The 21,089-nt window shown below is 48.4% G+C and overlaps 2 protein-coding genes and 1 long non-coding RNA gene across 4 annotated transcripts; 2 read left to right on the top strand and 1 right to left on the bottom strand.

Annotated features, from left to right (window-relative positions):
- Nucleotides 1-275: 275 nt before the first annotated feature.
- LOC129355808 (palmitoyltransferase ZDHHC1-like) lies at nt 276-12,040 on the top strand. The gene is given in 16 exon segments (XM_055025410.1): nt 276-367; nt 1,150-1,216; nt 1,425-1,511; nt 1,514-1,534; nt 1,537-1,637; nt 2,816-2,991; nt 3,373-3,474; nt 3,998-4,122; nt 4,202-4,357; nt 4,432-4,547; nt 5,510-5,607; nt 6,167-6,275; nt 6,450-6,531; nt 11,099-11,278; nt 11,281-11,328; nt 11,331-12,040. Coding segments are annotated over 14 exon segments (1,608 nt in total). The 5' UTR covers nt 276-367; nt 1,150-1,216; nt 1,425-1,426; the 3' UTR covers nt 11,540-12,040.
- Nucleotides 1,564-14,979, bottom strand: LOC129355810 (uncharacterized). The gene is made up of 3 exons (XR_008605325.1): nt 14,872-14,979; nt 6,106-6,245; nt 1,564-1,772 (listed from the first exon to the last, which is right to left on the bottom strand). It is a non-coding gene; the product is annotated as an uncharacterized LOC129355810 (long non-coding RNA).
- Nucleotides 14,947-19,453, top strand: LOC129355809 (tubulin polymerization-promoting protein family member 3-like). Of its 2 annotated transcripts, none has more exons than XM_055025411.1 (4): nt 14,947-15,061; nt 18,127-18,354; nt 18,519-18,672; nt 19,256-19,453. In XM_055025411.1, the coding sequence occupies exons 2-4, from the start codon at nt 18,167-18,169 to the stop codon at nt 19,451-19,453; spliced, it is 540 nt and encodes a 179-aa protein (XP_054881386.1). In that variant the 5' UTR covers nt 14,947-15,061; nt 18,127-18,166. The 2 variants fall into 2 exon arrangements, with proteins under 2 accessions (XP_054881386.1, XP_054881387.1); XM_055025412.1 differs by having other exon boundaries at nt 14,950-15,061; nt 18,130-18,354.
- Nucleotides 19,454-21,089: the final 1,636 nt, after the last annotated feature.

The raw sequence follows: 21,089 nt of genomic DNA, 5'->3' as shown, positions 1-21,089 counted from the left end.
GACGCTTCTGTGGCCGGTGTGGGCGCTCAGTCTGACGACCAGCGGTTGTTTAGGGTTAGCCCGTTAGCCGGTTAGCCCGTTAGCCGGTTAGCCGGTTAGCCGTTAGCCGGTTAGCCCGTTAGCCGGTTAGCCCGTTAGCCAGTTAGCCGGTTAGCCAGTTAGCCGGTTAACCGGTTAGCACGGGACCACAGAGCGGGCTGCATCTCGTTTCCTCTCCCGGACCTTGGGCTCTGCTTTGTGGATGGAGCTGAGCTAGCCGCCGGCTGGGACCGTCTGGCCTGGTTCTGACCTGATTCCTCCGGACAGACCGACCCAGGGATGCGGGATGAGATGAGGCGCCGCGGACCGAACCAGTCGTGTTAGCCAGGTGAGCTGCCTCCAGAACCGGGCTCGGTTCGACCAGAGGAAGCGTCTCGGGTCAGATGGACCCGCTACACTGAATCAATGATGATCAAGATTGATCTGATCATTTCTGTTGGGATATTTTCGTGCTCAGTTTAACGATTTAAGGATGAAAACAGTGCAAGATTCCAGGCTGACAATTAGTTAAAATAACCATCTGCTCTCTATGAAATATGTCTATAACTGTAAATCGATTCAGTACGGATTATTTATCCTGACGTCATCTTCAGGGAGCCTTTCCTATTGGTCCATGTCCTGTCAGCTTCTCGTAATCACAGGTCTCATTCAGGTCCACTTGGAATTATTATCACAACAATCTGAGTCAGTTGATTATAGTATCTAAACCCAGCTGACAGCAGCAATCACCAAGCATGTGGCGACAGTGGAGAGTACCGCTGTGTTCCAGCAGGAACCCTCCAGCAGAACCAGAACCAGAGATAATGCAGCAGCAGTCCGATCTGGAAACCCTCAGCATGATGCTGCCAGCACAGCTCTGTGTGACTAGTGGAGGAACTCGACCGGCTTGCAGCTTTAACCATTGATCTGATGGATAAAATGCATTAAAATGCAAATAAACAAATAATTCTTTTTAAATCTAAAAGTCAAAAACTGGATTTGATTATGGATCGTCTGTAGCATGAAAAAAGCTGAACATCAGTTCAGAGTAGAGTTGATTGGCTGATGAATTATTGATTAGTTGATCAATAGCTGGATGCCAAAGGTGATTAATTGAAGGTTATTTTTCAGAATGTGAACCATGTGAAGTTAAAAGCCGGACCCGGCCGGTTCTGGAGGAACGGATTTACAGAAACAGGTTTTTATCTGAAATGTTTCTATTTATTGATCCGTTTTTATAGAGTTATTGGTGATTATTCCAAAAATCATCTGAGCTCCAGATGTGAAATACTGACCAGTTGGACCATCTGGAGTAATGAGACCAGTGACCCCAGAACCAGGAGCTGAATGGATCTAGTGGTTCTGGTTCTGGGTGAAGCTTCAGTCTGATGATGCCCCCCCCTCAGGGATGGAGGTGTGCGGCAGGAACCCGAACCGCACGGCGCCGACCCCTGACCCCCAGCGCTCTGAGGTGCCGCTCTGCTCACGGACCAACGCTGGACCTGGCCGCCTCACCCTTCCAGCTGCTGGCCTGGCTGCTCTACGTCTACTTCGCCGTCACCGGCTTCGGCGTCTTCGTCCCGCTTCTGCCGCCGCACTGGGTCCCTGCGGGCTACATCGTATCCTTCCTGCTGTTGGCCGGGGTCAGAGGTCAAACCGCGTCACCCTGTGCATCTTGTTGAGCAGAGAGGGCCCGATCCAGTCGTTCAGTTCCGGTCTCAGCCGAACCGAAGTTCTGATCTTCCAGAGGTGATCTGGAGTTTCACAAAAATCATAAAAATAAACTTGCTTAATGGAAACAACTATTTTGAAAACTCTGGTTCTGATAAAAGATATCTCGAATGATGCCAGTTCAGGATATCTTAAATATATTTTTGGATCGGAGAAATGTAGTTTTGACTGATGAAAACTAAATCATAGATATCTTAAAAGCAAATGAGTAAATTAAACTAAATTAAAGATATCTTGAATTGTAATTTTGACTATCCGTAAAAAATGTTCCTGACTTGCGTGGCAATTTGAAAGTTTAATAAAACAATGAAAAATAGAAAAAAGAGTTTTGAAAATGCACAACGTTTATGTTGAAAATGCTTTGACAATAGCAATTTGAGCTTTTCAAAGTGCATTCGGTTTGTTGGACGTGAATAAGCAGGAAATTCTTTGCTGATTTGAGAAGCAGTTTCATATTTGAACGTTTTGGTGCTGGGATGAAGTGCTTTTCATACATTTATTTTCAAACTGCAATGGAAATTTTAATCACTTCATCCGAGTCAGATGATCAACAGCTGGGCGTTACTACTGGTGGAAATGCAGAAGACGACAACAGGAAGTAGCAGGAGGAGGACATTGGGTTTTGGCTCCATCACAGCTTCACTTCATTATGTCATTTCAGTGTGTTGAATTATTCTGGAAAATCTCAGTTTTTCCAAAAGTTGCCACTCTTACGTAGACTGGGCTAGTTGCTGCAACGCCTGAGTAAGACGCTGACGTCTCCTCTGATTGGCAGATGATGATGAGCGCGAGCGGCTGGATTATTATCACGAGTAAATGTTACGTTTTAACGACAAATGAACAAAGTTAATGTCTTTTCTTTAATGGAAACACTATGAATGTGAAATTGTGTTTTTTGACAGCAGCAGAATATTGACAAAGATTTTCAAACATTAGTAACAGAAACGCAGCAACAAAAAACAAGGAAACGGCGGGACGGCAGCTCAGCTGCTGTGGCCGAGTCCGGCTCCAGGTCTTCAGATCTCTCATGGTCTCCACCTGTTGCTGATCCCTAAACGCCACTCAGTGCACCGGCATCCTGTTCGTGTCCCACCTGTGCGTCCACGTCCTGGCCGTGTCCGTCGATCCGGCCGACCTCAACGTGAGGATGAGGAGCGACAGAGGGCCGGTCCCCGCCTTCGACCGCTCCAAACACGCACACGTCATCGAGAACTGCCACTGCTACCTGTGCCAGGTGGATGTGTGAGTAACAGCCTCACAAACCGCTGCAGGCGTGTTTACCTGCACCGCCGCTTAGGGAGTCATTAAATCGGCCCCAAGAGGTCGGAGTGCCCCCCGCAGGCCGCTCAGTGCGCACACAGCAGCAGCAGCTCAGTCAGCCGGTTCGGCTCCGACTCACATGAGCAGCTTCTGCTCAGGAAACACGGCTTCAGAAAGTGATCAGTAAAACATGGAGGACAGAGCTGCTGGGCAACACGTGGCATTAAGTGCCTGTGAGGTGGACTGGAAACCTCCCATGATCCTCTGCTGCTCATCCAACATCTGAAACATTTAACCTGGCATACTGCATTGCATCCTGGGGATTGTAGTATTTTACTTCACTTGGAGTGTGTGTTGTTTCAGGGGCCCCAAGTCGAAGCACTGCAGCGCCTGTAACAAGTGCGTTGCTAACTTCGACCACCACTGCCGCTGGCTCAACAACTGTGTGGGCAGCAGGAACTACAAGTGAGTACTTCCTGTTTCCTCATGTCAGCTGGCGGGTTGAAGGAAGTTCTGCGGGTGACAACACGACGAAAGCATCAGGACACTTTGAGGGAAACCCGGGGAACTCCAAGTCTTCCTGCCAGTCTGAAGCAAAGCTACATGTCAGAAAATGAAAAGCTGATTATGATCCAGAAAGCATCTCTACTGCTGGGAGGAGCCCAGTTTTGGACATGAAAATGTTTATTAGTCTGAAGTTTTCATTGGTTGGAAGCAGAAACTCATCAGAGTGAATAGTGTTAGCAGTGTTGAAAACATGAACATTATGTGTGACTTCATATTGTCTCATATTCCCATTTATTGAGATGCAGCAGCCTGCTGAGGGAAGCAGAGTTCTGCTGCGTCATGACCGGTTTCCTCACTGCTGCATCCGGACGCCACCTTGGTCGCACTTGTGTTACTGTCCTCTTTGTGACTTCTGATTGGCTGACCCACTACAGTGGGGCGGGGCAAGACATGTGTCCTCATGTGTCTCCCTGTCCTGCAGGTTGTTCCTCCACAGCGTCGTCTCCGCTCTGCTGGGCGTCTCTCTGGTTCTGGTCTTCGCCTCCTATGTCTTCGTCGAGTTCTTCAGAGACCCGTCGAACCTGCGCAGCGACAAACATTTCCTGGGTAAGACTTGACCTCTGACCCCGTGGAACAAGGCTCAAAGCTTGGAGCGTGAGACGGGACGTGTTTGTCGTGTCCACAGTCCAGAATCAGACAGGCGTGTGGTTCGTCTTCCTGCCGGTGGCTCCTCTCAGGTCAGCGGCCGCCGTCATCCCGGTTCTGGCTGCCGTTACCATGGCGACGGGCCTGCTGTCGTCCGGGCTTCTCTGCCACCTGCTGTGCTTCCACATCTACCTGAGTAAGAGCCTCGCCCTTCTCACCTGCGTGCCCCGCTGGCCGCTCTGGCTCACCTGGAGCCCTGTGTCTCCTCAGTGTGGAACAGACTCAGCACCTATGAGTACATCGTGCGACAGCGCCACCGCCTGGACAGTAGAGACCCGAGGACGGCCGCAGCAGCTAAGCAGAACAGACGTCCATCTGTCGTCCAGGTAACAAACCGTTCACTTGAATGCTGCGTCCTGACGGGGCGCGTCCTGACGGGAGCGTCCTGACGGGGCGGGTCCTGACGGCGCTCGTCCTGACGGGGCGCGTCCTGACGGGGCACGTCCTGATGGGGCGGGTCCTGACGGGGCGCGTCCTGACGGGGCGCGTCCTGACGGCGCTCGTCCTGATGGGGCGGGTCTTGACAGCGCGCGTCCTGACGGGGAGCGTCCTGACGGGGAGCGTCCTGACGGGGCGCGTCCTGACGGGGCGGGTCCTGACGGGGCGGGTCCTGACGGCGCTTGTCCTGACGGGCGCGTCCTGACGGGGCGCGTCCTGACGGGGCGGGTCCTGACGGGGCGGGTCCTGACGGCGCTCGTCCTGACGGGGCGTCCTGACGGGGCGTCCTGACGGGGCGGGTCCTGACGGCGCGTCCTGACGGGGCGCGTCCTGACGGGGCGCGTCCTGACGGGGCGGGTCCTGACAGCGCTCGTCCTGACGGGGCGGTCCTGACGGGGCGCGTCCTGACGGGGCGCGTCCTGACGGGGCGCGTCCTGACGGGGCGGGTCCTGACGGCGCGCGTCCTGACGGGGCGCGTCCTGACGGGGCGGGTCTGACGGGGCGCGTCCTGACGGGGCGGGTCTTGGGGGCGCGTCCTGACGGGGCGGGTCCTGACGGCGCGCGTCCTGACGGGGCGTCCTGACGGGGCGGTCCTGACGGGGCGCGTCCTGACGGGGCGGGTCTTGGGGGCGCGTCCTGACGGGGCGGGTCCTGACGGGGCGCGTCCTGACGGGGCGGGTCTTGGGGGCGCGTCCTGACGGGGCGCGTCCTGACGGGGCGCGTCCTGACGGGGCGGGTCTTGGGGGCGCGTCCTGACGGGGCGGGTCTTGGGGGCGCGCGTCCTGACGGGCGCGTCCTGACGGGGCGCGTCCTGACGGGGCGCGTCCTGACGGCTCTGCTGTCCTGACAGGATGTGAACTACTCAGGGACCCTGGGGTACACCAACCCCCAGCTGGACGTCCAGCAGGGACAGGCGGACACCTGTGCTGGTTCCGATCCGGTCCCCAGGTAACGTCCAAGCCCAGAGCAGGTCCTTGTTGCCATGGAATCGCCGAGTGTCTGAGCTGAGGGAGTGTGTGTTGTGGGGAGGGTTTGTACGACGCACATCCACACCAAGTGTCATCACAATGACCAAAACAAACAAGAAACACTGAGGGCAGCTGACTTGTCATGGCGGATGAAAATAAACACATTAGTCTTTAAAATACCAGAATTTTTCCAGAAGTATCTGATGACATGACTTTAAATCATGTGTTAAATGGTAAATGGACTGAACTTATATAGCGCTTTTCCAGTCATTTTGACCACTCAAAGCGCTTTATGATTAGTTGCTCTGTGGTTGAGTCAAGTTTTTACCAACTACTTTTTACACTTGATCAGTTAAAGCTTTAATGTGTTAACATGTTGAAGTTATTCTGCTCTGATTGGGCTCTTTGGTCTCACCTACAACCTGCAACCTTAAAATCCTCTGAAATTACCAAGAGATGTGGCAAAACAAGATCAGACCTGCTCCCTGGTGGTCACAGCTGGAACTGCACCGTCACGCCTGCTCCCCTCTCTGTTTCAGGTTCCTGGCCAATGGCAGAGCGAGGAGCGCGTCCGATCCGGTCCATGACGAGGAGGCTCCGCCCACCGCCTCCACAGAGCTGAAGGCACACACACACCAACACACACAGGTCAGCACACACACATCATCACAACCCAAACAGGTGTTTTGTCTCATCTCAACTCTGAACTTCATCTGAACCATGGTGATTTCGAAGCATTTTCATCCTGCTCCGTTTGGCCCACTCTTTATGATTCTGGTTCTGTTCAGTCACTTCTCTGTGTTTATCTCTTTTATACCACAGAAGAAGAAGAAGAAGAAGAAGGGGCGTCAGGTTGCAGCGGAGGTGACCAGAGGCCACTGCCCACCTGTAGCTCCGCCCCCAGGTATGAGCTCGCCTGCCTCTCTGCTAGTGGCCGACCCGCCGGCTCTGGAGCTAGCTGTGAAAAGCGAGTTTGCTCCAGCGTGGAGAGCGGCCGTCTGCTGCCGCAGGTCTGGATGATGAAGACCTCTGATCGGCTCAGAGGCCCAAACAGAACACAAACTTTTAAATAAAGAGCAGAGATGAGGCGTCCAGCTGCTGGTCGATTCTTAGTGAAACCGGTGGGACTTACCGTCTTTGTGAACCTGATTGTTCACTATGAAGTCCTGATTAAAAATCAAAATTTGATCATAAAAATCAGCGAGATGTTCATTTCTGGAGCAAAGTTAAGCCACCAAGTTCCTGCAGAGCCAGGGCTTTTTCCATCAAGAAAACCAAGCGGTGCAGAAGCAGGGCTCCCACACATCTTGTAGCCTCCGACTGTCTTGCATGAGCTTAACTCCTCCAAACTCTACATCCTCCTCTTGGATATGGCGGCGTCTCTCCTTTCCTCTGTGTCCATCCGAGGACTTCTGAAAGACCGTAGCCCGGCTCGGTTCTTCCTCTTTCCTCCATTTCCTGTTCATCCTCAGCTGGATACCAGTTTGGCCACCTTCAGGTCTGCAGTGTGGCTCTGCAGACTTGATGAGGGTATTCATGGCCAGGAGATCGGTCACAGAGATGGTGCACCCTGCGATGATACTTTCCGTTGAGTCAGTCGCAGCCGTTTCTGTCGCTAACGCTAGTCATGGTTGTAATTGGGCCTATAACAGATAGGCTTAATGACAGAATGTGATTAATTGTCTCAAAAATTATTGCAATAAACAATATATTGTTTGAAGACCATTTAAAAACTGATTTAATGGAATTACATAATAATACATGCAATTTCCTGCCAAACATAGATACACTTTATTGTCAGAAGAACACTTAACATTGGAGTTGAGAAACAAACAACCAAACCAAAATAAAATGGATTCTCAGTCTCCATTAAACAAAATTTACTTGAATGAAAACTAAACAACATGAAGCCAAAGTGGAAATAAATACTGCATTCATCAAAAGAGTGCAGACTATGAAGTCTGTATTCTATATGGTCCTTCAGTAATCACTAGATTTAAATGGAGAAGACGGGCACGTCCGACTGCCTGATGCAATAGTTCACACAACACGATTTTTACCCCAGTTTCCCTTTAGGACAATCTTAGAATGTTGGCCGTCTTAAGATTGTCACTTGCGATTTCGTAACCGATTATTCTGTGGTGTGTTACTGTAGATTGTCGTTGCCTCTCCAATCTAAATCAGGGGTTTTCCCAAACTGTTAACGCAGCCTGTTGAATGTAACAGGTAGCCAATCATAAAGCACGGATTCCCCTCCGTGCTTCCTGCAGGAAAACACAGAGGAGAATCCCAAAAAGCTGACAGGCGCAACCTGAAATCCAGCGGACATTAGAGATGATATGTGGAAACAATATTAATGTCTATTCAACAGTTTGTGGAAAGAAATAGAAATGACAAGGGGAGGAGTTTTCTCAAATGCTACCGCAGTTAATAAGCCCTGTAACTTCTCAGCTGCTTGTCATTAAAGTGACATAAATAGGTTACAATGATTTTCATTCAGTCAGGACTGACACTAGTCATATGCATTGCAGGTAGATTGTAGTAAATGCCTTTTTTTAAATGAGTTAACTAGACTTGTAGCCATTATTTTGTGCCCATTGTTGGACACCACACGGCACGATTGAACCTGATTGAACCGTTATACTGAGGAGTTCTGTCGACTAGTATGTGGTCTCTCAGGTTTTGAAAATGGGCCGACAACCTGCAGACAGCTCTAAGATGGTGCAGCGTGCGCTGGGCATTACGCAAATGAGGAAGGAGGGTCAGTGGAGAACATCGGAGTTGAGCCCTTTTCATTCAGTGTCATCAACAGAAAGAGAAAAAGGCCGGAAGAAACGATAAAGCCGGTAATTAAATGAGATCGATAGTTTTAAGTTATCGTGCGATTAATTGACTTGTTTATCGCGACAGGCCTAGTTGTTCCTAGATGTTCCTGGCATCATTGCGTGTTTTGAATCTTTCATCTTCACGCACTCTCTTCCAGGTGACCCATCCAGGGATGTTCAGTCCCTGCTTTTATCCAGGTGGCTAATTAGCTACTTTGACTCCACAATTCTCTCTTAAGCCGCACCCCATCTTGAGGCCATCTCTGCTGCTTCAGTGATGCAATGGGGGCTCTTGTCTTGCGTTCTCCCTCAATACTCTGACCAAAGACTCAGCCATAAAATCTGCAGCAACCTCATATGTGAAGCATTTGCTCTCCAGCCTGCCTGCTTGCAGTCACTGATCAGCCATTTGTTCTTGGAGAACTTTTTCTCAGGCTCTTGTTCAAACTTCCCCTGGGACTGTCAGCTCCAGCAGCACGATTTGCTGGATGACCGCAGACACAAGACGTGTGTCTGAGCAATGAGGCAGCAATGAGGCTGGGGAACTTCAGTTGCTTTTCCAGATTCACCAATAGCTTCGTCTCTCTAGCAGAGGTAAGGATGCTTTAATCGGAGAGACTTTGCTCAAATGAGTCCTGTGCGGATGGTTGATCTTTAGTTCATCATAAAATTACAAAACATTTATCACTGTGTTGATATCTGGAATAATATAAAGATCTGTCCCTGTCCCCATACTCCATGTTGTTTTGATGTAAAATAATTAGCTTTGGTTTCAAACAATAATGGAAGATGTTGTAGTAAGCTTTCTTAGCGGGATATAATTATAATGATAATAATAATTGCTATAATAATATCAACAGCTAGAACTGCAAGCAGTTGTGATGGGTTCCTTGCTCTGCCTGAGTCAAACTGCTCACCGTTTTCCAGGATGGCTTTTGGACCCGAAGGTTTCAAATGCAGGAATCTTGAAAATAAATGTACTGTCACGCCCAGTGTGAGCCATGGTCACTTGTTGATCTCCACAGTCAGCTAAACGGTGTCTTGCATCACCTCCTTCAAAGAACACGCTGGTGTCGTATATGAAGAGGATTAATGCAAAAACGTGAAAACCCGTCACCGGATCAAAAATTTAATTTTAAGGCACTTTACACAAAAACAAATCAACAAATTCAGAAAACACAGCAAACAAATGTCTCAAAAAGGACCATAATAATAAGACATTATCCTATGAGTCATCCTACCCAAATAGGACAATAAAACTGGTCAGAAGTTGTTGTTAAACTTTTGACAATGTTCACATGGAAAGTATCTTTCAATTCTATACAACTGAGATAGTTACTCATATGGACAGTCACAGCAATAGAAAGCATTGGATGGCTTCTGATTGTGAGAAAAGCACCACGCTTGGTTGGCTGTATTTAAGACCTCTTTAAAATCTTACTGGATTTTTTCCTCTCTCATTTGAAACAAAGAAACTTCAAAGGTGCATTATTTTAAGATAAATTTTTCAAAAGAAATTTCATTGTGAAGGTGTGGCGGTATGTGTGGATGAAACGATTTGACATTGATTGTAGTTGAGATAAACACTGAACTGAAATGGAGCAGAATTGAAGTACTACATGCAAATGTTGCTGGCCCAGAGAATATGCATTTGGCTCCATCAAGTGGCCAGTTAGGACAACTACACTACGGAGGTGGCGTGGTTTGTTCTTTGTTCAATAAATTTTATATGTTCAAAATGTCCAAAATGTGGTAATTTGTAGTGAAAATCTGGAAATTTACCAAATGACTAACCTTGCTTGTCATTTATGCTGAATTTTGTCAATGCTGTTCTCTTAAATGATCACGGATCTTCAAAGAACTTGTATGAATGACAGCATTAGGTCACTGCAGATGAAGCACACGGAGGCAGTTTACCTGGTTGCAGGGGACGAAAATGGCCAGTTTTACCAGCATGTCGCCTTTCCTACATGCAGAGGCAACACTCTGGACTGTGTACAGCAACATTCAGAGCTCTTCCTCACCCCTAGCTTGGCCTCAACGACCACATCTGCATCCTGCTGGTGCCAGCATATCGTCCCTGATGAGACGGATTAGACCAACGAAGAAGACAGTCACTGTGTGGCCCAGGACTGTTTTCAGTGCACAGACTGGCAGGTCTTCAGAGAGGCGACTACTTATGAAGGAGGGTGTTCCTGGGGGAATACACCTCCTCTGTTCTTGGCAGAAGCTTTTGCACAGCTGCTCATCTGTCTATTTCTAAGAAACGTTGAACACAGCAATTTTGTGAATGGAACATTCAGTTTTATAATTGAAAGCTGAAACCCTTATTTCTACCATAGCGCCACCTCCAGGTGAATCTACCTGAATATGTGTAACCAAGTAGCAGCGTGGTCCTGAAGGTTTCAACAAGATTTCAACAGGGCTCCAACAACAAGGTTCCAACAAGGTCAAGCGGACTGCCTTGCATTGGCGGTCTAACCGCTCGCGCAGGTTGGGAACCCCAGTGTTTTTTATTCCAGAAAAGCTTTGAAGAACAAAACATGGTAAACTGTTGAATGGCTGAAGATGACCCCAGTATTTACTGATGAGTTCATCTAAAGTTGTGTTCCTAACCTCTGACCCCATTGTCCTTTCGTTCTCCAGCAGAGTCCTCCTTTGGTCAGCGGCTTCCTTTCCCACCATTGCCTCTGAGGGTCCCCCAGGACACACCCCCGGCCCCGGGCCCCATCCAGGCTGCCGCCCCCCCGGCCGAGTACCATTCGGATTCTGCCGAGTCCCTGGAGGAAATCCCCGTGGCGCTGGCCAAGCTGGGCTCCTCGTCCTCCGCGATGCCACCGGGGCGTCTCGCCGGCCGGACCGCCGTCTGGCCCGAGGACCCACAGCCCCCTGCCGGACCGACCCGCTCCTGTGCTCAACAAGACCAGGAAGAAGAACCTATCCTCTCGAGTGAACAGAACCACTGCTCAGCTGAGGTTTGAAATGGCGTCAAAGCCGCCATCTGTGTTCGTCAGCCGTGCCAGCAGAGAGACGGCTGAAGTTCTCGGCTGGACGCAGATCGGGTCTAGACCGCTTCTGGAGTCCTGACCGGGTTCGTTGGTTGTGGTCCAGCCTCGAGGACCGAGTTCTGACTTGACACAACAACTGCTGTTGGAAAGGGACTTTTATTGTGAAAGGTTATGTGTATTTATTGGTGGGCAAGACTTTTAATTTGAAAGCCAAGGTGACTTCCTCTGAGTTTCAACCCCGTCGGATCGGACGCCGTTCAGTGGGTTCAGTTGAAACGGATCAAGGTGATCACTCAGACTGGACCAATATATTTGGTGAAAATGTGAACTGCAGAACACTGCTTCCGGGTCAAAGGTTGTTTCTACTCTGCTGTGCCTCTTCTCTTCATCTTCCTGCTTCTGACCTGAAGTCTGAATGTGTGGATGTGAATTGTTCCTTTAAATCTGAGAAGCAAGGGGGCGGAGTCATCTGTGTGATGTCACTGTTTGCAATAAACGCCACACTCGCACAATCCTCTTCATCACAACCAAAAAACATCATTTTACTGAACCAGCTGGGTTGCTGCATGCAATAATACTAATGGAAAGTTTAATGAAAGGAAATCGTAGCAGAAAAGGTTGGACTGATTTCCATACGTTCTTTACAGAACACATTTACATGAAAACGCAAAACATTCAGAGATAGAGGAAGAGAGCCGAAGAGCAAGCGGCATGGAAAGGCCTTTGACCTCTGACCTGCAGCCTCGCTCAGGCTGCGGGGTCACCGAGGTTTCCAACTAACAGAGGAACAAAGAGAACATAAAAGAAGGGGTCCGAGTCCACAGCTCTGAGCTGTCCCTCAGTGGACGACACAGGAAGTTCTGTCAGAACGCTCTGGCTTCACCTTCACACCAACCAAGCCATCTGGGGTCAAAGGTCAACAACATGATGACTGAAAACCTCAGGAAGAATTTGTGTCAAATTCTCAGAGAATGTTCTGTTCTCAGTGCATCTGAACCAGAACCTTCAGAACCAACCCATTTCAGCTTAACTTCTGAATCTAAAAGCTGAGCTGAACTTTGCATCCTGACACCCAAAGGTCCTGACCTTTATTAAAACCAGACCTCTGGTTCTGACTGCTCAGAACCACAGGACACCCAGCTCCACCAGAACCGGCCCACATCACGTCCTGCTGCTGGGTTCTGTCTCTGTCTTTCCATTTTTTTCTAACCTTTGACCCAAACTCAAAACCCAAACCAACATCTCCCCTCATGGGGCCCACCAGGTGCAGTGGGTCCCCTCAATGCATCTGATACATGGTTCACACACACACACACACACACCACACACACACACACACACACACACACACACACACACACACACACACACATTAAAGCCAACCAATATGATCTGTCAGTCACAGGCAACACTAGAGGCTTTTATTTTGACAGGCTGATATCATTGGGTGTGTTGCTGCATGTCATCATCCTCCCTGGATGAGGAGCGGTTGCTCTGGCAACCAGCCTCCAACAACATCAAAACAACGTCACTCACAAAGGAGGGCAGCGAAAAGAATGTGACACACACACACACACCCCCCCACACACACACACACTCACACACTCACACACACTCTCACACACTCACACACACTCGCACACACCCACACCCACACACACACACAGCCAGGCTGCGGTTTGTAAAGAGTGCATGAGGACGGCCAACAGGAGGACAGGTTTCCATAGTTACTCCATCCTTCAGACACATCCAGACCATAATAATCTCTAGTTGCGTTATTACAGTTTAAAAATCACAAAGAGACGCCTGACAGACAGAGAGCAGGAAAAACTGGATCAGCAAAGACTGGTGGACAGAGACGTCCGTCCATCCTCTATCTGAAAATGCTTACCCTGCAGGCTGGTAGGACGGACGCTTAAAAGTGACCCATCATGGCCGTCCTCCATAATGACCGTCCTCCATCATGGCCGTCCTCCATAATGACCGTCCTCCATCATGGCCGTCCTCCATCATGGCCGTCCTCCATCATGGCCGTCCTCCATAATGACCGTCCTCCATCATGGCCGTCCTCCATCATGGCCGTCCTCCATCATGACCGTCCTCCATAATGACCGTCCTCCATCATGGCCGTCCTCCATCATGACCGTCCTCCATCATGGCCGTCCTCCATCATGGCCGTCCTCCATCATGGCCGTCCTCCATCATGACCGTCCTCCATAATGACCGTCCTCCATCATGGCCGTCCTCCATCATGACCGTCCTCCATAATGACCGTCCTCCATCATGGCCGTCCTCCATAATGACCGTCCTCCATCATGGCCGTCCTCCATAATGACCGTCCTCCATCATGGCCGTCCTCCATAATGACCGTCCTCCATCATGGCCGTCCTCCATAATGACCGTCCTCCATAATGACCGTCCTCCATCATGGCCGTCCTCCATCATGGCCGTCCTCCATAATGACCGTCCTCCATCATGGCCGTCCTCCATCATGACCGTCCTCCATCATGGCCGTCCTCCATCATGACCGTCCTCCATCATGGCCGTCCTCCATCATGGCCGTCCTCCATAATGACCGTCCTCCATCATGGCCGTCCTCCATCATGGCCGTCCTCCATAATGACCGTCCTCCATCATGGCCGTCCTCCATCATGACCGTCCTCCATCATGGCCGTCCTCCATCATGGCCGTCCTCCATAATGACCGTCCTCCATCATGGCCGTCCTCCATAATAACCGTCCTCCATCATGGCCGTCCTCCATCATGACCGTCCTCCATCATGGCCGTCCTCCATCATGGCCGTCCTCCATCATGACCGTCCTCCATCATGGCCGTCCTCCATCATGACCGTCCTCCATCATGGCCGTCCTCCATCATGGCCGTCCTCCATCACGGCCGTCCTCCATCATGGCCGTCCTCTCGACTTCCAGGACAGCATCTGGGTTTAGGTCCAGGGTACTGGAGCACGTTAGCTTAGCTAGCTACGATAGCAGCTGTATGTGGATCAAATGAAGCTTATCAGGTGTTTTCAACAATTGTTTGGTTCAATAATTAACTGGATAACTGAGCCGTAATTATTTTTATTGATTTTTTCATCAACTCGTTTTCTCTCGCATGTTTACAGTCTTAATGTGGATCATGGTTGTCATGGCGATGGACACACAAACAGCAACAGCTGTGGGACATCAGGAAGTTCAAGAGCTTCAATTTCCCACAGATGTTTACGTTCCCGTTTACAAACTTGGGGTTTTTTGCTGATTGATGAAGGAGCAAATAATCAAACCTATTGATTATTCTGCTTCACAAGGAACAGAATGTGACCTCTGACCTCATCATGTTTCCATCAGTTTGAATCCATTGTGCCTCACTGTGGCTTCATCAAGGGAACGTGTGTGTGTGTTGACCTCTGACCTGAAGCACTGGGAGCTGCCCGGCTTCGTCCTCCTCCTCTTCCTCCTCTGCCTCACTGCCCCTCCCCTGATGTGGGACAGGCTGGCGTCATGGCGACGGGGTAAACAGACGATAACAAGCGCCTCGGAGCCTCGAACCAGAGGACAGTCGGAGACAGACGCAGGAGGACGTGAGACATCAAGGAGCTCAGGTTTGAACTTTGACCTTATTTCAGTTTTTGAAGCTTTTACCTTGAAAGGATTTCCTGGTAGACCTGCTGGGTTCTGGTCTTCAGAAACCATCGGACCTGAGAACTGCTGCTTCGCCAAGCATCTGACTGCTGCAGAGAAAACTGGATTAAAACAGTGTGTGTGTGTGTGTGTGTATGTATGTGTGTGTGTGTGTGTGTGTGTGTGTATGTATGTGTGTGTGTGTGTGTGTGTGTGTGTGTGTGTATGTATGTGTGTGTGTGTATGTATGTGTGTGTGGTGTGTGTGTGTGTGTGTGTATGTATGTGTGTGTGTGTGTATGTATGTGTGTGTGTGTGTGTGTATGTATGTGTGTGTGTGTGTGTGTGTATGTATGTGTGTGTGTGTGTGTGTGTGTGTGTGTGTTGTGTATGTATGTGTGTGTGTGTGAATGTGTGTGTGTGTGTGCGTGTGTGTGTGAGTGTGTGTGTGTGTGAATGTGTGAGTGTGTGTGAATGTGTGTGTGTGTGAGTGTGTGTGAATGTGAGTGTATGTGTGTATGTATGTGTGTGTGTGTGTGTGTGTGTGCATGTGTGTGTGTGTGTGTGCATGTGTGTGTGTGTGCGCGTGTGTGTGTGAGTGTGTGTGTGTGTGAATGTGTGAGTGTGTGTGTGTGTGTGAATGTGTGTGTGTGTGAGTGTGTGTGAATGTGAGTGTGTGTGTGTGTGAATGTGTGTGTGTGTGTGTGTGTGAATGTGTGAGTGTGTGTGAATGTGTGTGTGTGCGTGTGTGTGTGTGTGTGAATGTGTGTGTGCGTGTGTGTGTGAATGTGTGAGTGTGTGTGTGTGTGTGTGAATGTGTGTGTGTGTGTGAATGTGTGAGTGTGTGTGAATGTGTGTGTGTGCGTGTGTGTGTGTGTGAATGTGTGAGTGTGTGTGAATGTGTGTGTGCGTGTGTGTGTGAATGTGTGTGTGCGTGTGTGTGTGTGAATGTGTGTGCGTGTGTGTGTGTGAATGTGTGAGTGTGTGTCAGGGTTTGCCATCATATGCTCTGGCTGTTTTGTTATCACTGCAACAAAACAGCCAGAAGGATCTTATGAATTATTTTTTAATCCAAACTGCAGTGTGATTTTTATGATGACAAATGTCTGCTGGGTTCTGGTCTCGGTCCAGTTCCACTGGTCCAGTGCTCTGATGTCCTTCTTTACCTTCTTAGCCCAATTCTACAGCTGTGACATTCTATAACTCATTAATTAATCTGCAGAGGTCAGAGGTCATGAATCTGCTTTAATATGATACCATTTAATGTGGGGGAAGGAAGGGTCCATATAGTTCTGGTGAAGTGGTGAAGAGGTCCATTGGGTCAGAAGACTGCAGAGAGGTTCTGTTCTGGTCAGTGGCTCCAACTCATGATGTTTTCCTCCTTCTGTCCAGTCGACCCGGTTCTACTTGACCCAGAACATTTAACATCTCCAGCTGCAGTGGTTCTGAGTCCAACCAGCCTGTTCCCTCCTGGCCTGTGGGGGCGCTGCACCAAGAACCACTGCAGGAAACAACACTAAAACCTCTGAAGACACTGAGTGCAACTTCCTGTTTCACCAGATGAAACAAGATGGAGGCGTCAGAGTTTAGTGATTTCTCTTTAGTCTTTGGCTGAAGACCAGGAGCCATTTCTGCTGCTAGCGCTAGGCTAGCATGTTAGTTTTGGTTGGATTTGCCCAGAATGCCCTGTGCTGTAGTCCACTTCCTGCTTTTGGAACATTCTCTGATCCACTTGCCGTTCACATTCAAACCAAACCAGAGTTCACTTCAACCGAACCCAGACCAAGGTCTGGAGGACCAGAGGTCAGAAGTCAGAGGTCGATTAGCATTCACACCAACTGGACCGGATTTTCTAAACAAAAGGACTGAACCGGGCTGGTGAGAATATAATGATTGTGTTGGTCAGAGATGTGATGAGGGAAAGAACAAATCACTGTTGCAAAGATTTCATTCAATGAAATCAATTCTTTTCTTACTGCTCTTCATCTTCCTCACCTGATGACACTGATTGGTTTTTTTTTGATGAAGCTCTGTGGTGATTGGACAGCTGGAGAACCAAGAGAGAACTGATGCAGGATTCCTGTTGGACAAAGGAATCAAACCCTGAAGGCAACAAAGTGCTGCAACATTTCGAAAAGAGAGTTTACAGAAATATCAGTTCATTAAGTATTCAAACTGATTCAAATTTCTGTCAAAGGAAACCCAGCAGAGCATCATTCCACCTGGCCCGCAGGGGGCGACAAAACAGGAAAAACTCCCTTTAACAGGAAGAAACCTCCAGCAAATAACCTGGGACTGATGGATCCACCCCCCACTGCAACCAGAACCTCCAGTACCAGCAGTCTGGTACCAGAGGGTTCTGGTAGGAACATCGGGACCAATTGGGTCTGAGATGGTTTCATATGTGAGGATATGGGATTATAATATGGATTAACAAGAAGTTGTTGAAGAGAAGCTAAAACACACTGAGAAAACACACACACACATCCCCCACACACACACATCCCCCCGCCCCCCCCCCCACACACACATCCCCCCCCCACACACACATCCCCACACACACACATCCCCACACACACACACACACACATCCCCCCCCCCCCCACACACACACACATCCCCACACACACACCCCCCACACACACACACATCCCCACACACACACACCACACACACACACACACACACACACACACACACACACACACACACACACACACACACCCTGTCACACCAGGAAGAGGTCATCTGATTGGCTGCACGGTGTGGATCAACTGAATCCATTATTCACCTTTAATGGCACCTGAACCAATCAGAACTGGACCTGTTGGTGACTGGATCAAACCAGATGTTCCGGAAATGACAGAGGTTCTGTAGGAGGTTCTGGTCCGGGTGAGGACCATGGTTGTTCTATGGTTCTATGGAGCCCAGAACCTTAGAAACGTTTTCTGGTTCTTGAACTGCTGTTAGACTAATGGAGTCTTTGTTTCTGATCTGTTATTGAATGCTTTGATTTCTGAGATCTTCTGCCTACTTCCTGTTGCCAGCAGGGTTCTGTTCAGAGTGACGGTGCATTGACTGACCATCATGGCGGTCAGTTCGGACGCGGAGCCGCTCTTCGTGGCCTTCAAGAAGTTCTCGGTCTACGGCGACACGAAGGCGAGCGGCAGGGAGCTGACCGGGAAGGCCTGGGCCAAGCTGTGCAAGGACTGCCGGGTCATCGACGGGAAGAGCGTCACCGGCACCGACGTGGACATCGTCTTCTCCAAAGTGAAGTGAGTTTTTCTGCAGCGGATCCACATGGGGCCGGGGTCTCCTCTCATGACTCATGGACAAGCAGCAGATTCAGTTTGGATCCATTGGAGGTTCTGGAGCGAATAAAGGTTCCGGTGAAGGTCTGAGATGCAGGTTGTTGATGGAATATCTCTGTGTCTTGCAGACAAAGGTCGGCTCGGGTCATCAGCTACAAGGAGTTCCAGCAGGCACTGGAAGAACTGGCTCCCAAGAGGTTCAAAGGTCAAAGTAAAGAGGCTGCGCTGCAGTCCATTCACAAGCTGGTGGAGGGCCAAGAGCCGACCAACGTCGGCGTGACGGTGAGCCTTCGTCAGACGTTTCCTGTTCAGTTGAATCACGTTGAGTTTCTGTATCCGACTGGAAGCTTCTAGAAATGCTGGATCGGGTGAGTTTAGAGCACAAAATGTCCGACTGTCGATTAGCTTCTGCTAATCCGACTTTCTGAGAAGCAAAGATGTTCAGAGGAAAATCACTGAACTACTGATGAAACCCCGCCCCCTACAGCCCCACCCCCTACAGCCCCGCCCCTCCAGCCCCGCCCCTCCAGCCCCACCCCCTACAGCCCCACCCCCTACAGCCCCACCCCTACAGCCCCACCCCTACAGCCCCGCCCTAAATCAAACATAGTGGTAATGTTACATTATGTCATAAGATCCTCCAACTGACTGACTTCAGTCGCTGCTGGGACCAAACACTCGTTCTGTTCATTCTGTTCTTCATCATCTGTTTTCCACTTCCAATCAGGAGCATTGAAGTCTTGATTTTTATCGAAATATTTCTGATCAAGTCAGGAACTCCCAACTTTTCTGTCTCATTCTGCTGAGCAGACAGGAAGTAGCATCACTTGTCCCCCATTTCTTTCCTGTCCTCTGTGTCCCTCAGAAAGTGGCGAAGACGACAGCGGTGGACCGTCTGACCGACACGTCCCGCTACACCGGCTCCCACAAGGAGCGCTTCGACGACAGCGGCCGCGGCAAAGGCCGCGAAGGCCGCGAAGACCTGGTGGAGCACACGGGCTACGTGAACGCGTACAAGGACGCCGGAACGTACGACAGCAAGGTGAAGGACGCTAACAAGTGAGGAGACGCCCCCTACTGGAAGCTCAGAGGAAGCCCTCTGGGACTGGACCGAACCGCTGGAACCAATAAACAACATTTAGAGCTTTTGGTTTCACAGTGTCTCCTTCCTGTAATAAACTTTACATATGATGGAGGTCATGAAAATATGATTTATTCAATCACTGTTAGATTTCTGAGGTGAATAGAAAATCTTGAGTTGGAGAAAAAAATATTTACAGATCATTTTAATTAACATCAAATAAATTAGAAGCTCAAAAATCTAAAACATAAAATATTCCAAGAGGAAATTATTTATTTATTTAATAATCGGGAAATATTAGAATTAGCACATAGCATGTGCTCCAGTTCTCCAACCTGACCTACACAAAATAATAGTGTTAGCATGCATCAAATGTTATAAAGGCGTAATAGCAACTTAAATGAAAATACCCAAACACCTATCAATAACAGAAGGAAAAAGAAACATTGAAACAATATAAATAAAAGGATTCCAATGGATTATAAAAGTCCCCATGAGTAACAAAAGGAAATAGGAAATGAATAACTTAATATTTATAATAGTCCTGGAGGACCCTGAACAAGAGAAGAAGAAAGTGAGGCAGAGCAAAATGTTTAGAGAAAACATTTTGTGAAAATATACAATTATTTAAATAGATCCAGTTACAAGTAACTGAAATACAAAAAATACTAATGAAGCACATTTATATTATATCAAAAATAAAATACTTAATGTATACTAAGTGTAACTTAAATCGTTCCAAAAAAGTATGTGAAAGTACACTTTAAATTGTAACAACTAACAAAATTAATTTTGTTAGTAATTTGTATAATATGTACATAGCTCTCATATTTATATTTGTACAAAACATTTTATTTATAGTGCATCAATATTACTCTCTGTTTATATCTTTGTACAACTGTTTCTAAATATTTCAATCCTGGATAGCACTTCTACATTTCGTTGCTGTGTACATGTGACAGTACAATGATAATAAAGTTGAATTCTATTCTATTCTAATTAGTTGTTCCAAAATAGCACACTTTGACTTAACTAATCCTAAGTGACTTTATAATATACTCATGATTACTTTGACTGAAGTTATGCTCAAGTAGACTAAAATTTAACATACTTAGTGTATTTATTTTTCACTATGGCAAAACTGTCATGAAGTGCAGCAGTTGGTGAGGATGCAACGCGGCAGCACCCAGACGATATTGAATAAATGATGGTTCATAATCCAGGTAGCACAGGTCGGTAGAGGTCAGGAGGTCAAACGCTGGTAGCAACTGGTGCAATGAACAGAAACAAGACCAGACTTCTGACAATGACAGAAATGACAAGGACCTGACAGAGAAAGAGAGACACAGGTGGGTAAAAATACACAGGGAAGGTAATCAAGGTAAACAAAAGACAGTCGGGAACAATCGGGCCGATGAGACAACACAGGAACTAAATTGATCCACAGAAAACCAAATCCCCACAGAAACTTTCATTCAACATGAGACTCACCAACTGCTTTCAATTTCCTTTCAATGTCAGGCTTCAACGTAGTTGTCTAATGTTGTTTCACTCAGATTTTGCTATATTCATTATTGTTCTTAAGAACATAAAACACATGAAGCTGTTAGCTTCTGAA

The sequence above is a fragment of the Poeciliopsis prolifica genome, unplaced genomic scaffold (genome assembly GCF_027474105.1).
Source record: "Poeciliopsis prolifica strain line A6 unplaced genomic scaffold, Auburn_PproV2 SCAFFOLD146, whole genome shotgun sequence".
NCBI lineage: Eukaryota > Metazoa > Chordata > Actinopteri > Cyprinodontiformes > Poeciliidae > Poeciliopsis > Poeciliopsis prolifica.
This window is presented reverse-complemented; position numbering and strand designations above follow the sequence as displayed.